This window comes from Coregonus lavaretus (genome assembly GCF_964263955.1).
Source record: "Coregonus lavaretus genome assembly, chromosome: 17".
Classification (NCBI taxonomy): domain Eukaryota; kingdom Metazoa; phylum Chordata; class Actinopteri; order Salmoniformes; family Salmonidae; genus Coregonus; species Coregonus lavaretus.
This window is the reverse complement of record NC_140004.1, coordinates 35095572-35112232: the sequence shown is the minus strand read 5'-3', so window position 1 is coordinate 35112232 and position 16661 is coordinate 35095572. Positions and strand designations below refer to the sequence as shown.

Below are 16661 nucleotides of genomic sequence, written 5' to 3'. Positions count from 1 at the left end.
ACTAAACAAACAACATGAAGCACTATCTATCCAAAATGGAGATGTATGGATAAACTACTTATCTACCCTTTTTGGCCATATAACAAAGAAAGAAGAGCAAACACATATACATGATCACTTGCAAAACTTAGAATCAGATATTAAAGACTACCGGAACCCACTGGATTCTCCAATTACATTGGATGAGCTACAGGACAAAATACAATCCCTCCAACCCAAAAAGGCCTGTAGTGTTGATGGTATACTAAATGAAATGATAAAATATACAGACCACAAATTCAAAATGGCTATTCTTCAACTCTTCAACATTATCCTCAGCTCTAGCATATTCCCCAATATTTGGAACCAAGGTCTGATCATCACAATCCACAAAAGTGGAGACAAATTTGACCCCAATAATTACTGTGGAATCTGCGTCAACAGTAACCTTAGAAAAATCCTCTGCAGTATCATCAACAGCAGACTTCAACATCTCCTCAGTGAAAACAATGTCCTGAGCAAATGTAAAATGGGCTTAGTACCAACATATCGTACGACAGACCATGTATACACCCTGTACACCCTAATTGACAAACAAAACAAAAGCAGTCTTCTCATGCTTTTTTTATTTCAAAAAAGGAAAGCATTGTTGGGGGGAAAACATACAATATTATGAAATCGAAGTACACAAACAACAAGTTTGCAGTTAAAATTGGCAATAAACACACAGATTTCTTTCCTCAGAGGAGTGGGGTGAGACAGGGACGCAGCTTGAGCCCCACCCTCTTCAACGTGTATATCAATTAATTGGCGAGAGCACTAGAACAATCTGCAGCACCCGGCCTCACCCTACTACACTCTGAAGTCAAATGTTTACTGTTTGCAGATGATCTGTTGCTTCTGTCCCCAACCAAGGAGGGCCTACAGCAGCACCTAGATCTTCTGCACAGATTCTGTCAGACTTGGCCATGACGCTAAATCTCAGTACAACAAAAATAATGGTGTTCCAAAACAGGTCCAGTTGCCAGGACAACAAATGCAAATTCTATGCCATCAAAAGGAACATAAAACTTGACGTCCCAATTAGGATCTAGCTAAAAGTACTTAAATCAGTTATAGAACTGATTGTCCTTCATGGTTGTAGGTCTGGGGTCCACTCACCAACCAATAATTCATAAAATGGACAAACACCCAATTGAGACTCTGCATGCAGAATTCTGCTAAAATATCCTTTATGTACCATGCAAAACCCCAAATAATGCATGCAGAGCAGAATTAGGACTAGTCCTGCTAATCAAATTCCAAAAAAGAGCTGTTAAATTCTACACCCACCTAAAAGGAAGCGATGCCCATTCCTGACACTGCAAAGCTCTCACCTACAGAGAGATGATTGTAGAGAAGAGTCCCCTCAGCCAGCTGGTTTTGGGGCTCTGTTCACAAACACAGACCCCACAGAGCCCCAGGACAGCAACACAATTAGACCCAATCAAATTATGAGAAAACCGAAAGATAACTATTTGACACTGAAAAGAATCAACCAAAAAACAAGCAAACTGGAATGCTATCTGGACCTAAACAGAAAATACACAGTAGCAGAATGCCTGACCACTGTGACAGACCTAAAATTAAGAAAATTCTTGACTATGTACAGACTCAGTGAGCATAGCCTTGCTATTGAGAGAGGCCGCCATCGGCAGACCTGGCTCTCGAGAGAAGAAAGTCTATGTGCCCACTGCCCACAAAATGAGGTGAAAACTGGGCTGCACTTCCTTACCTCCTGCCAAAGGTATGACCATATTAGACACACATATTTCCCATAGATCACACTGACCCACAAAGAATTTGAAAACAAATCAAACACAGATTAACTCCCATATCTGTTAGACGAAATACAGCAATGTACAATCACAGCAGCGAGATTTGTGACCCGTTGCCATGAAAACAGGGCAACCAGTGGAGCACAGATAACATTGTAAATACAACCAATATTTATCTGTTATGTTATTTAGCTGATAACGTACTTTATACTTATGAAACCTTTATAAGTGCAGTGTTTACTGTAACAGTAATATTCTGTTGTCTTTTGTTTATTGTTTGTGTTTACTGTAACAGTAATATTCTGTTGTCTTTTGTTTATTGTTTGTGTTTACTGTAACAGTAATATTCTGTTGTCTTTTGTTTATTGTTTGAGTTTACTGTAACAGTAATATTCTGTTGTCTTTTGTTTATTGTTTGTGTTTACTGTAACAGTAATATTCTGTTGTCTTTTGTTTATTGTTTGTGTTTACTGTAACAGTAATATTCTGTTGTCTTTTGTTTATTGTTTGTGTTTACTGTAACAGTAATATTCTGTTGTCTTTTGTTTCTTCTCACTTTTGTAGATTATTTTTATTTCAGTTGCTTTGGCAATGTAAACATGTTTCCCATAGAGAGAGGGCGGGAGGGAGAGAGGGAGGGATAGAGATGTAGATATAGAGGGGTAGGGCGGGAGAGGGGTAGGGAGGGAGGGCAGGAAAGAGAGAGAGAGGGAGGGCAGGAAAAAGAGAGAGAGAGGGAGGGCTGGAAAGAGAGAGAGAGGGAGGGCAGGAAAGAGAGAGCGAGGGAGGGCAGGAAAGAGAGAGCGAGGGAGGGCAGGAAAGAGAGAGCGAGGGAGGGCAGGAAAGAGAGAGCGAGGGAGGGCAGGAAAGAGAGAGAGAGGGAGGGCAGGAGAGAGGGAGGTAGGTAGGGAGGGAGGACAGGAGAGTGGGAGGGAGGGAGGGAGGGACGGAGGACAGGAAAGAGAGAGAGAGGGAGGGCAGGAGAGAGGGAGGTAGGTAGGGAGGGAGGACAGGAGAGTGGGAGGGAGGGAGGGAGGGAGGGCAGGAAAGAGAGAGAGAGGGAGGGCAGGAAAGAGAGAGAGAGGGAGGGCAGGAGAGAGGGCGGGGGGGAGAGAGAGAGGGCGGGAGGGAGAGAGGGAGGGATAGAGATGTAGATATAGAGGGGTAGGGCGGGAGAGGGGTAGGGAGGGAGGGCAGGAAAGAGAGAGAGAGGGAGGGCAGGAAAAAGAGAGAGAGAGGGAGGGCTGGAAAGAGAGAGAGAGGGAGGGCAGGAAAGAGAGAGCGAGGGAGGGCAGGAAAGAGAGAGCGAGGGAGGGCAGGAAAGAGAGAGCGAGGGAGGGCAGGAAAGAGAGAGCGAGGGAGGGCAGGAAAGAGAGAGCGAGGGAGGGCAGGAAAGAGAGAGATAGGGAGGGCAGGAGAGAGGGAGGTAGGTAGGGAGGGAGGACATGAGAGTGGGAGGGAGGGAGGGACGGAGGACAGGAAAGAGAGAGAGAGGGAGGGCAGGAGAGAGGGAGGTAGGTAGGGAGGGAGGACAGGAGAGTGGGAGGGAGGGAGGGAGGGAGGGCAGGAAAGAGAGAGAGAGGGAGGGCAGGAAAGAGAGAGAGAGGGAGGGCAGGAAAGAGAGAGAGAGGGAGGGCAGGAGAGAGGGCGGGGGGGAGAGAGGGAGGGCGGGAGAGTGGGAGGGAGGGCGGGAGAGTGGGAGGGAGGGCGGGAGAGTGGGAGGGAGGGAGGGAGGGTGGGAGGGAGGGCGGGAGAGATGGGGAGGGAGGGCGGGGGAGATGGGGAGGGAGGGAGGGAGGGAGGGCGGGGGAGATGGGGAGGGAGGGCGGGGGGTGGGGAGGGAGGGCGGGGGGTGGGGAGGGAGGGCGGGAGATGGGGAGGGAGGGAGGGAGGGCGGGGGAGATGGGGAGGGAGGGAGGGCGGGGGGTGGGGAGGGAGGGCGGGGGGTGGGGAGGGAGGGCGGGAGGTAGGGCAGGAGAGAGGGAGAGAGGGCAGGAGAGAGGGATGGAGGGGAGGGCGGGAGAGAGGGTGAGATTTGCACAAAAAAGCGCTTCCAACGCCATTTCGCACATCATTAATTTTACAGACCAAAAAAGACTATCATCTTGTCTAGGGTATTTTGAACGTTTACTGACAGATTTGCTGTTTCCATCAGGCCTGTCTTGACATTTTTTTATCCGGCATAAAAAGGTTGGATGGAAACCTGGTTTTAGGGAAGAGAAAGGGAGAAAGAACACACAACGGATCAGGCCTGGCGCCACGCTCGGTTTAACAGAATGGGGCCGTAGAGATGATCCATAGGTGATTATGTCTCAGCTAATGGGAGATAATTTCCTGCTTTGCTGCTGATGGCAGAGATGGATGGGGTTATACACACACACAAAACCATGTCAGCACTAAGCCCTCCGTTACCTGGAGGACAGTGAGTGAGAGAGAGAGTGAGTGAGAGAGAGAGAATTATTGAATATTGACAACCCTAGAGTCTACTTTATTAGCCAATACACGACTGAGCAATGTCATATATCGTTCTTTAATATATGCTTTTTATAGTTAGTGTTTTATGAATACAGCCAGCCTGTGTTAGTGTCCCTCCACTCCAAGCCCAGATTATGAGTATGGGCCTCCTCCCTGTCAAATCCCCCTCTACAGACATGAACACAGAGGGAGACTGGACAGGTCCCTCTCTGTCTACAGAGATGAACACAGAGGGCCACAGGACAGGTCCCTCTCTGTCTACAGAGATGAACACAGAGGGAGACAGGACAGGTCCCTCTCCGTCTACAGAGATGAACACAGAGGGAGACAGGACCGGTCCCTCTCTGTCTACAGCAGCACTAGTTTGGACACAAGGCTTGAGCTGTGTCCCAAATGTCACCCTATTCCCTATATGGTGCACGTCTTTTGACCAGGGCCCATAGTAGTGCACTATATATGGAATAGGGTCTCTATATAGTGCACTAATGTTGACCAGAGCCCTATGGGACCTTTTTAAAAAGTACTGCACTATGTATGTATTGGGGTGCTATTTGGGACGCAGGTTATGTCCCACCTAACCCCAGTTACTCAAGCCCCTGTCTCTCTCTCTCTGTCTCTGTCTCTGTGTGATGTGTAGAACTTCTCCCGGGTGAAGATGCAGGTGACCATGTCTCTAGCCTCTCTGGTGGGGAAGTCCGAGGACTTCCATGAGGAGTACCTCCGCAGGTCCCTACGCACCATACTGGCCTATGCAGAGGAGGACACAGAGATGCAGAACACACCACTGCCCTCGCAGGTAACACACACGCATGCACGCATTCACGCTCGCACGACACATGTTGATATTAACCCTAGTTTGATTGTGTGTGTGTGTAGGTGGATGAGCTGCTGAGGAACTTAAACAGTATCCTGTCAGACACGGTGAAGATGAGAGAGTTCCAGGAAGACCCAGAGATGCTCATGGACCTCATGTACAGGTACACACACAACCACTCACTCACTCCTTCACTCCTGCTGTAGGGCTCTGTGTGTGTTTTTCTCCTGGTTCCTATTTATTTCTTTGTGGTTTGGTTGTTTCTCCTCTGTTTATTCCTCACTATGGAAACCATGTGGTAGCAGTTTGGTACAGAGATCTGGTTTTGTATATTCATACAGAGTTTGTGTTTGTGTGGGAGTGAATGCAGACTCTCTCAGTGCATGTGTCATCTGCTTACATTCTGCATGTCTACAGTTACACTCTTGGTTTTCATTCTGCATAAGCCATGCATCTGTAAAAGGTCATTAATTATTGAATTTACATTAGGCTACCTAAAACTGACCCCCAGCCCTCCTCACATGCCCCCCTCACCCCAAACCATTCCCTCACTTCACTCACTGAAAGATGTAAGCTATAAGGTCATCCCAGCCTAACAGGATGCAAGGAGAATCAATTATCATAGCTGATTACAGGGACCGTATACACAAAGTATCTAATCTAGGATCAGGTCCCCCCGTCCATTCATTATAATCTAAAAGGGAAAACTGATCCTAGATCAGCACTTCTTCTCTGAGAAGTTTTATGAATACAGGCCCAGATTACATGAGTACTTAAGAGCTTGAGGACTGGGGTTGGTTTGAAATTCAGCATCACTCCCCCTCTCCCTCCTTCTGTCTCCAGGATAGCGAAGGGTTACCAGACATCTCCTGACCTGAGATTGACCTGGCTGCAGAACATGGCGGAAAAACACAAGAACAGGAAGTGTTTTACAGAGTCTGCCATGTGTCTGGTCCACGCTGCAGCCCTGGTGGCTGAATACCTCAGCATGCTGGAGGACCACAAATACCTACCTGTGGGCAGTGTCACCTTTCAGGTGGGTATCTAGACTGTACGCACACACAGACACACACTACTGATTATGGTCTGTTGACTGTTGCCATAAGGGGGCGCTGTATACTCAAAACGTAATGCTTCCTTGTTTGGCTGCTGTCTTGGTTAATCACTTCGTGACAAATATTTTTTTGTGAAAAAACAAAGCTATCAGTAATACTTGATTGATTGATTCCCTTTTGTAACATGCTGGATGAGTCTGATTGGTTGGTTGCTTCTATAGAACATCTCTCCCAACGTGCTGGAGGAGTCAGCGGTGTCAGATGACATCCTGTCCCCAGATGAGGATGGGGTCTGTTCAGGACGATACTTCACCACCAGCGGTCTGGTGGGCCTACTGGAGCAGGCTGCAGAACTCTTCAGCAACGTAAAACACACAAACAGACAAACAAACAAACAAAAGCGGATCCTAAATAATGGTATTGCTGCACTCCCATAAAGACACTGAACAATGGTGATAATAGTGTGTTGTTGCTGTGTTTTTCAGGGTGGTCTGTATGAGACGGTGAATGAGGTGTATAAGATCATTATGCCTGTTCTGGAGGCTCACAGAGATTTCCGTGAGCTGACCTCCACTCACGAGAAACTCCAGAGAGCCTTTGACAACATCATTCAGAAGGTACAGACAGACAGCAGCATGGACTACTGTATATGAAGGGATTACAGTCACAATACATATGAAGTACTACAATTATAGTGAAATGACTTAAGATTACCATTACAAATCGATGTGCTGTATTTGGAGGAAAGCTGTCTACCTATTTCCTTCACTTGGATGTGAATGATTCAGAGTCGCTTTCACATGTTTGTCGTCGTCCCAGGGCCATAAGAGGATGTTTGGGACGTATTTCCGGGTGGGTTTTTATGGGGCCAAGTTTGGAGACCTGGACGAACAGGAGTTTGTTTACAAGGAGCCAGCGATCACCCACCTGCCAGAGATATCCCACAGACTGGAGGTAACTGTGAGAGAGCGTGTGTGTGTTGGTGCGTGCAGGTGTGCATGCTTTTACTGTATGGATATGAATACTGTATTGATTCATATGAGTACTATATCAATTCATATGAATACTGTATCTATTCATATGAATACTGCATCTGTTCATATGAATACTGCATCTGTTCATATGAGTACTGTATCTATTGGTGTTGTAGAACTTCTACAGTCAGTGTTTTGGAGATGCCCTGGAGATGATCAAAGACTCCAAAGACATAGACAGGAGCAAACTGGATGCTAACAAGGTATAGTATATGACAGTACACCACCAAATCATCCTGTGTTCCTGCTGTGTCCCTTTTCAATACCTTTTGACTTGCATGTGTCGAATTATTGAGAGGAACCTTCACCAACAACTAGATGCATCTCTACTTTTATCCCCTCTCTCTCTCTTTTTCTTTTTCTTTCTCTCTCTGCCCCTCCCTCCCTCTCTTCTCTCTCTCCGCCTCTCGCTCTCTCGCTTGTGCTCTCCCTCCCTCCCCCAGGCCTACATACAGATCACCTACGTGGAGCCCTTCTTTGATGACTATGAGATGAAAGACCGCCTGACCAACTTTGAGAAAAACTTCAACTTGCGTCGCTTCATGTACACCACGCCCTTCACAAAGGCGGGGCGGCCGCGTGGTGAGCTCAACGAGCAGTACAAGAGGAAGACTATCCTCACCACCATGCACACCTTCCCCTACATCAAGACACGCATCAATGTCATCCAGAAAGAAGAGGTATGCTGTTAGAACAAAGCCTATTTAGACACAGATTTTAGCCAATTAGACTGTGATTTTTTTATCTTTCCAAATCTAACTTGTACCTTCCCCTTTCACTCTCTTCACCTCTCCTTCCTTCTCATCCTCCCATCCCCAAGTTTGACCTGACTCCCATTGAGGTGGCCATCGAGGACATGCAGAAGAAGACCAGGGAGTTAGCGGTAGCCACACACAGGGAGCAGCCCGATGCTAAGATGCTCCAGATGCTTCTACAGGGCTCTGTGGGAGCCACTGTCAACCAGGTACCTCCAGCCACCTGTCCTGGCCCCAATAAATGAGATGTTTTCTGCCTCTCTCTTTTCTTTCTCTCCCTGTCACATTGGTGAAAAAGCAGACATTATCCCTCTCTCGTTCTCTCTCTCCCCCCCACTGGCATTTTAACATTAACATTACTGAATTGAAAGTTACTCATTGACTCCACACATCAAATGAAGAGGAAAAACAAGTAAGTAAGTAACGTGATGATAAAGAACATGACACATTAAAGAGTCCAGTTTAACCATAACATCGTCTGTACAGTGCCTCGGTTGATTCTGTTAAAACCTTCATTCACAACCTCTCCTTTCATGTCTGAGCTAAACACTGAAACCCTTTGATCTGATGGCTTACAGCTCCCGTCAAACGTTGGCTAAACGCTAATATAGTTACACCAGGCCCCAGCTCTCTTTTGTATAGTCTAATCTGACAGCAAGCCCTGCTTTCACCTGCTGTCTGTATACACAACCTTAATGTTCACGCTGTCCATAAACAAATACAGCCCGGGGCCAAATTTATTTTATTTAACTAGGCAAGTCAGTTAAGAACAAATTTGGCCTACGAAATGACGGCCTACGAAAAAGTCCTCCTGCGGGGACGGGGTCTGGGATTAAAAATAAAAATATAGGATAAAACACACATCTCGACCAGAGAGACACCACAACACTATATAAAGAGAGACCTAAGACAACAACATAGCATGGCAGCAACACATGACAACACAGCATGGTAGTAACACCACATGAAAACAACATGGTAGCAACACAACATGGTAGCAGCACAAAACATGGTACAAACAGGATTGGGCACAGACAACAGCACAAAGGCAAGAAAGTAGAAACCACAATACATCACGCGAAGCCAGTCAGTTGAGAGGCATGGCTCCCCTCTGTCTGTCCGTCCGTCTGTCCGTCCGTATGTCTCTCCAGGCCCTAGCCTAGCACACGTTTAGAATGCTCATCGGGGTTCCTTTGCCATGCCTGGCCATGTGAGCGTGCTGTGGTTTCATGATAAATATAAGTTAGGATAACAAGATCCCAGAGAGGGAATGAATGGGAGCCAAATGTCTACTTGTAGGCAGGGTTAGTGGTGACATTATCAAAACAGCGATCAGGCTAATCAGGGTCTCTTTCATCTGATCTCTTCCTTATGTCCTGGCTGAACATTGTGGCCTTTGGACACATTGGCTGCGTATCATATGGCACCATATTCCATATGTAATGGGCTCAGGTCAGAAGAAGTCCACTATCTAAGGAATATGGGGCCATTTGGGACGCAGTCATTATTAAGCATTCAGTTAGGAAGTCGTTTCCTCTACTGAAAGTGAGGCATTCACATGCACACACTCTCTTTCTTCCTTTCTTATACCGTCTCTGTCTCTCTGTCTCTGTCTCTGTCTCTGTCTCTGTCTCTGTCTCTGTCTCTGTCTCTGTCTCTGTCTCTGTCTCTGTCTCTGTCTCTGTGTGTGTGTAGGGACCGTTGGAGGTAGCCCAGGTCTTTCTGAATGAGATCCCAGCGGACCCCAAGCTCTTCCGTCACCACAACAAACTGCGCCTGTGTTTCAAAGAGTTCATCATGAGGTGAGAGCCAACCCAAACACCACTGTGCAACTGCATGGCACGCCAACCAGCCAGTGATGAGAAACACATCAAACTTACACTTTGTGCTCTCACTTTTAATCTTGCTCTGACTCTTGCTTTGGGTGCAGTTCGATTCTCAAATATTTTCTCCAAAGTGTAAACTCTTTTTCAGTGCCGGCAATAGTACAATATGTGGTGAAATATACATTTCTGGTATTAATGGTTTTAAATTGTTTTAGTGGTGGCTTGAAGTACGGACACTCTATAAAATAGTACTGTCGCATGGTGGAAATGGAAAAGCAAGTGAATGACAGTAAAACCAGCTATGTATGCACCCACAGCATCTGTCTTGGTAATGTGTTATTACTGGTATACATTCCTAGGTGATGCTGAAGGAAGCTAGATGTGATTTAATACAACACAACAGGACAGGCATATTAACTTGTTTTCCCTTTAATATCACTCAGCTGCATGGAACAGAAAAGCTTTATTGTTCCCTGGGGAGTTAGTTTCATTTTAGTTTGAATATTTTTAACATAATTTAAACCAACCGTCTAAACGGATGAGGCAGGGAATGTGGTGATTTGGTCCAGGGTGTGTGTCTGTGTGCGAGTGTGTATGTGTCACGCGTATTGTTTGCCTCCGAAAGGTGGCTTTAATTTTGGAACCCTCATGTGACATTCCAACTACCTTGATTGCTGCAAGCAGGCCGGCAAAAATATTTACCGTAATTTCAGAAAGGTTTATTTTCTTCCATAATCCATGCAAGTTTGCACGAGCTCATTATATTCCAAGAACCACTTCTCAAGCTGCTATTTGGGCTGGAAGGGCGATGGCTAGCTAGTAGCTACACATCAGCTGATTGGAGTTTTTTTGGGGGGTAAGTGAAATGCTTTTTTCCCCCTACCCCCCTTTTTTCCAGCAGTCCCTATGCATTTACTGTATACTGTTAGATTACATTTTCCATATTACTTGCATTTAAAGGAGAGAGATAAGTGCAAACATGTGTTTTTTAAGCAACCTCATCTTTCCATTTCCCTCTGCCTCGTTTGTTTGCCATCCATTATGCATGTTGTAATTGTGACTGCGGGCAGACCGGACCCCGTACTGTACCTGTCCTCTGAAATGAGGTTCAACCCCAGGGTACTTTGTTTGGTCATGGATCACTATACTCCCTGCCACTCTCAGCACAGTACTACAAGAGACACTTCCCTTCCTTGAGCATTGCTGTACTAAAAAAGGAGGCAAGGCTCAGAGAAAGAGCGAAAATCTAATACAGGGGGACACACAGGAGTTGTTTAACAAGGTGAAACAATTATTAAATGTCATTGTGAACTGATTTGGGGAGAAATCCATGTCGGTCACATAGTTCAGGAAATGAACTGAAATCCATGAAAAGAAAAGAAGGAAATGAAATGAATTAACACTGGATGCATGAACATCCTCATGAAGATGAATGAAAAGTAATCAGGTCAGTGGTGAGTGATGAAGGTGAGGAGAGGAAGTCGTTGAAGACTATTGAGACACAACCCACAGTATTGATATATCCCAAATGGTACCTTATTCCCTACAGTGTATATAGTACACTACAGCCCTATGGACCCTGGTCAAAAGTAGTGCACTACTGGATATAGGGAATAAGGTTCCATTTGGGACACATCCTATGTTTTCTACCCCCTGTTCCTCTGTAGGTGTGGCGAGGCTGTGGAGAAGAACAAGCACCTGATCACGTTGGACCAGAAGGAGTACCAGCAGGAGCTGAAGAAGAATTACAACCGTCTGAGAGAGAACCTGCGGCCCATGCTGGAGAGGAAGATACCCGAGCTCTACAAACCCATCAAACCACGCCTGGAGAACAGGTAACGCATCATCAAAGTGCGCAATGCAGGGTTGAGTCCAGTAGGGACCAAATGTGAGGGGAAATGTTTGGAAATGGAGGAGGTTTGGGTTACGTCCCAAATGGCACCCCATTCCCTATACCATTATGGCCCCTGGTCAAAAGTAGTGCCCTATATAGGGAAAATGGTTCCATTTGGAACACCACTGATACCTGAATATGTTTCATAAGAAAGCTAATTTTAGTTTCATGTTAATCCTATCAACAGTCCTGCTTGCTTAGGTCGTCTGAAAGAATCTGACAGCTGCTGTGTTGTATTTTCATATTGCCTATGCCACCATGGAAATCTAATTGAACAGTTTCCTCCTCTCCTCCTCTCTCTCCCCCTCCTCCTCTCCCTCTCTGCTGTACCCTCCAAAGGGATTCCATCAAACGGCTCAGTTTCCGCAGAGCACCGGAGGAAAACTCCTGAGACGGCCAGACAGATTATATATCTGAAGGAATGCTCCAGAGGCCAGAGAAGAAAGGATGCTGTAAAAATAGAAAAGGTGGCGAAGAGGGAGAGCAGAAGGGAGCTAGTGGTCCTCATTCACCATGGAAGAGCAGTACACACGATTACACAACGGAGGACTTACAATAATATCTGAATCAATAACACAGCATTGCTAGTTCTCTTGAGTTCTATGATTACTGCGAGTCCTAATGATGCTGCAAACTGCTGTGGGTTTGAGAAATAAAAGTACAAGTCCCACATTAAAGGGATACTTCAGGATTTTGGCAATGAAGCACTTTATCTACTTCCCCAGAGTCAGATGAACTTGTGCGTTTGCGCAATTGCCAACTAGCGGTAGCGCAATGACTGGAAGTCTATGGTAACCTTTGGCATGCTAGTAGATACCATAGACCTCCAGTAATTGCGCTAATGCTAGTTAGAATTGGCTCGCAAAACTACCTCCAGCTTACTTCATATTGGATGCAGAGACATAAAAATTGTGATATCTATGAGTTCATCTAACTCTGGGGCTTCATTGCCAAAATTTGGAAGTATCCCTTTAAGGTCCTTGCAGGCCCAGGGAAATGTGTGTGTGTGTGTGTGTGTGTGTGTGTGTGTGTGTGTGTGGACGTGTTTAACTATTCCAGAAATCCCCAAAAGAATAATAAACTAACAACATTTTGACCAACTGGGGACATTTGGTTAGTCCCCACAAGGTCAAATGCTATTTCTAGGCGGTTTAGGGTTAAGGTTAGAATTAGTGTTTGGGTTATAATTATGTTAAGGGTTAGGAGCTAGGGTTAGGGTTAGGAGCTAGGGTTAGGTTTAGGGTTAAGGTTAGGTTTTTGGGTTAAGGTTAGGGTTAGGTTTAAGGTTAGGGGAAGAGTACAGGTTAGGTTTAGGGTTAGGGGTTAGGGAAAATAGGATTTTGAATGGGACTGAATTGTGTGTCCACACAAGGTTAGCTGTACGAGTGTGTGTGTGTGTGTGTACTTTCTTTTTGTCATTGTCCTGATAAATCACTTTGTTCTGACTCATGACCAATGACTGATGATAAATCACTCTGTTCTCCAACTCATGACCAATGACTGATGCTAATTCACTCTGTTCTCTGCAAAAGGGCTTCTGGACTTGTACTCATATGTGTGCAACCCTACAGACTCTCACACTGTAAAAATGTAACTCCTCAGTTAACTCGTGATGCTATATTTGTTATATATGTTTGTTAGACATAATTGGCTGTGTAGATACTCACAGAGATTAATTTATTCTGAGTTCACAAATGAGTCATGGTACATACAGTGCCTTCAGAAAGTATTCATATCCCTTAACTTATTCCACATTTTGTTGTTACCGCCTGAATTCAAAATGGATGAAATATATTTTTTTCTCACCCATCTGCACACAATACCACATAATGACAAAGTGAAAACATGTTTTTAGACATTTTTGCCAATTTATTGAAAAATTAAATACCGAAATATTGCATTTACATAAGCATTCACACCCCTGAGTCAATACTTTGTAGAAGCACCTTTGGCAATGATTACAGCTGTGTCTTTCTGGGTAAGTCTCTACAAGCTTTACACACCTGGATTGTGCAACATTTGCCCATTTATTATTTTCAAAATTCTTCAAGCTCTGTCAAATTAGTTGTTGATCATTGCTAGACAACCATTTTCAAGACAAGTAGATTTAAGTCAAAGCTGGAACTCGGCCACTCAAGAACATGCACCTTCTTCTTGGTAAGCAACTCCAGTGTAGATTTGACCTTGTGTTTTAGGTTATTGTGCTGCTGAAAGGTGAATTCATCTTCCAGTGACTGGTGGAAAGCAGACTGAACCAGGTTTTCTTCTAGGATTTTGCCTGTGCTGGGCTCCATTCCGTTAATTTTTTATCCTGAAAAACTCCTCAGTCCTAAACGATTACAAGGATACCCATGACATGATACAGCCAGCACTATGTTTGAAAATATGGAGAGTGGTACTCCGTAATGTGTTGTATTGGATTTGTCCCAAACATAACACTTTGTTTTGGAATTTGTTTTATTCTGTTCAGGCTTCATTATTTTTACTCTGTCAATTAGGTTAGTATTGTGGAGTAACTACGATGTTGTTGATCCATCCTCAGTTGTCTACTGTTGCAGCCATTAAACTCTGTAACTGTTTTAAAATCCCCATTGGCCTCATTGTGAAATCTCTGAGCGGTTTTCTTCCTCTCCGGCAACTGAGTTAGGAAGGACGCCTGTATCTTTGTAGTGACTGGGTGTATTGATACACCATCCAAAGTGTAATTAATAACTTCACCATGCTCAAAGGGATGTTCAATATCTTTTTCTTTTTTTTTACCCATTATCAATAGGTACCCTTGTTTGCAAACCATTGGAAGATCTCCCTGGTCTTATGGTTGAATCTGTGTTTGAAATGCACTGCTCAACTGAGCAACCTTAAAGATGTGTGGGGTACAAAATGTGGAAAAGGTGAAGGGGTGAGAATACTTTCTGAAGGCTCTGTATAACTTACCTAAGGCCACCAACCAAACCCAAGTGGCATATCAGTATTTACACAGAGAGAATTAAAAGGAAAATGTTTACAGTTATGATCAATTCTTTTGTAATTTTCCTAATGAAAATATATTTGAGATAATATACAGTATCATCACTTTAGTTGGCAATAACAATATTGAAAAAATGGTGGTTACTATGACTGAATGTGACAAAGTGAAGGCACATATTTATATAGTTAAAATACTTTTATGAAAAAACAATGTATTAGGATGCCAACAGTGCCATTCTACAATATGTTTACTGTACGAACAAAGATAGGTTAAGTATTTGCCCAGGCTCTTAATCTTCTTGTCTGTTGACGTCATGTTGTAGAACCTCATGCATTCCAATAGAGAAATCCTTTGTAATACTACTGGGAAAACTCAATACTCTGATTCTAAATACTTATGGGCATTCATTCACATTCTATTGTGTTTTGTTACAATGAAGCTGCATAGTAGTACATTAAGTCTGCGTTTACACAGGCAGCCCAATTCTGATATTTTTTTCACGAATTGGTCTTTTGACCAATCACATCACATCTTTTCACATCAGATCTTTTTCAGAGCTAATCTGATAGGCGAAATTAGTGAAAAAAAAGATCAGAATTTGGCTGACGGTCTAAACACAGCCTAAGTTAAAGTGAGTATAGGTCTACCAATAATCACTGGAACCCTTGTTATTCCTTTTGTTGTATTTTTCATCTGTTTATCAGTGCTTTATTGAAAATGTGGGATTTTAATTCATTGTCATGCACATGTCAATGTCATGCACTTGAAGCAATTCAACTTAAAATGTGTACATCTTTCCTGTGGTCATTATTCCTCCACTAATCACTACATTATCATTAGACCTAGCATAGGCCTAGAGGACTCAGTGTTGCAAAATATATACTTTCCTCATTAGCGGCAAATGTTGGATCAATATCCACATCCAGTAACATGGATGATGCTTGAATTGGAATGTGAAGCTAACTAGCTTTAGAAGATTCTGAATATACTGTAGATCTAGCTAGATTAGCAGTATCCCTCTGCTGACCACAATATTCAGATAAGCAACCTCATCTTTTTACAAGTGCTCAAGAGCTGCTTTATATATCTCCACCTGTAAGATACCAATCAATATATGTAGGTTAAAGGCATCCGGGTTCGGTTTGTTCCTAGCAGAACTCGTCTAGGCGAAGCGAAGTCTGTGCCTCGCATATTCCCTTAATAAAAGACCTTAGCTTGAAAAAATTAGAAAAAAGCGGCAAAATTACTGTTTGTCCTTCTTAAAACGCCATAATAACATTATAGCCAAAATAGTCAATTAATCCAAGATAAAATCAAGAAATATGTAAATTATAAATGTTTACGTTTTTGCAGAGGAGGTCTTAGTCGCACAATTTTACATATAACTAAGATGTTTGTAAAAAAAAGTATAATCTAAGTATAATCTTTGTAAATGATATAATAAATAGGACTGGTGGAGTTATGTCACACATGCAGTTAACAAAAATATATAGAAATGTCTGCTCTATCCAAAATTACAACCAACTGATTGAAGCATTACCGCAAAAATGGAGGAGGCAAGTGGAAAGGGGAGAAGGGAAGGAACGTGTCTGTCGGCCCTGCATTAAAGACCAAAATTGGCTAAAGAATATTGTGATAAATAAAAGGTAGACCAGTTTCATTTAGGGACCAACAAATTGACAGATGCGCCATACAGGTTGCAAAATAGTTGGGAGGAGATTTTCGATGTACTGATTCCATGGCACATGGTTTATGAACTGATACACAAAATAACGCCGGATTCAAAACTTTTAGTTTTTCAATTTAAATTATTATACAAAATTCTTGCAAACAACAGAATGTTATATACAGTGCATTCGGAATGTATTCAGACCCCTTCCCTTTTTCCACATTTTGTTATGTTACAGCCATATTCTAAAATAGATTAAATAAACATTTTCCTCGTCAATCTACACCCAACACCCCATAATGACAAAGCAAAAACACGTTTTTAGACATTTTTGCACATTTATTAAAAATAAAAAACAGATACCTTATTTACATA

At 43.7% G+C, this 16661-nt stretch overlaps 1 protein-coding gene across 1 annotated transcript in view; it reads left to right on the top strand.

The window, feature by feature from the left end:
• LOC311145140 (dedicator of cytokinesis protein 8-like) overlaps positions 1-15413 on the top strand; it is a 68840-nt gene extending 53427 nt beyond the window's left edge. The window contains exons 37-48 of the mRNA XM_084181334.1: positions 4909-5067; positions 5148-5248; positions 5929-6121; positions 6362-6505; positions 6626-6757; positions 6960-7094; positions 7291-7377; positions 7618-7854; positions 7995-8138; positions 9625-9731; positions 11423-11590; positions 11989-15413. Coding sequence (XP_084037460.1) covers positions 4909-5067; positions 5148-5248; positions 5929-6121; positions 6362-6505; positions 6626-6757; positions 6960-7094; positions 7291-7377; positions 7618-7854; positions 7995-8138; positions 9625-9731; positions 11423-11590; positions 11989-12040 — 1659 coding nt within the window. The 3' untranslated portion in view covers positions 12041-15413. The remainder of the gene's footprint in view (positions 1-4908; positions 5068-5147; positions 5249-5928; positions 6122-6361; positions 6506-6625; positions 6758-6959; positions 7095-7290; positions 7378-7617; positions 7855-7994; positions 8139-9624; positions 9732-11422; positions 11591-11988) is intronic.
• Positions 15414-16661: the final 1248 nt, after the last annotated feature.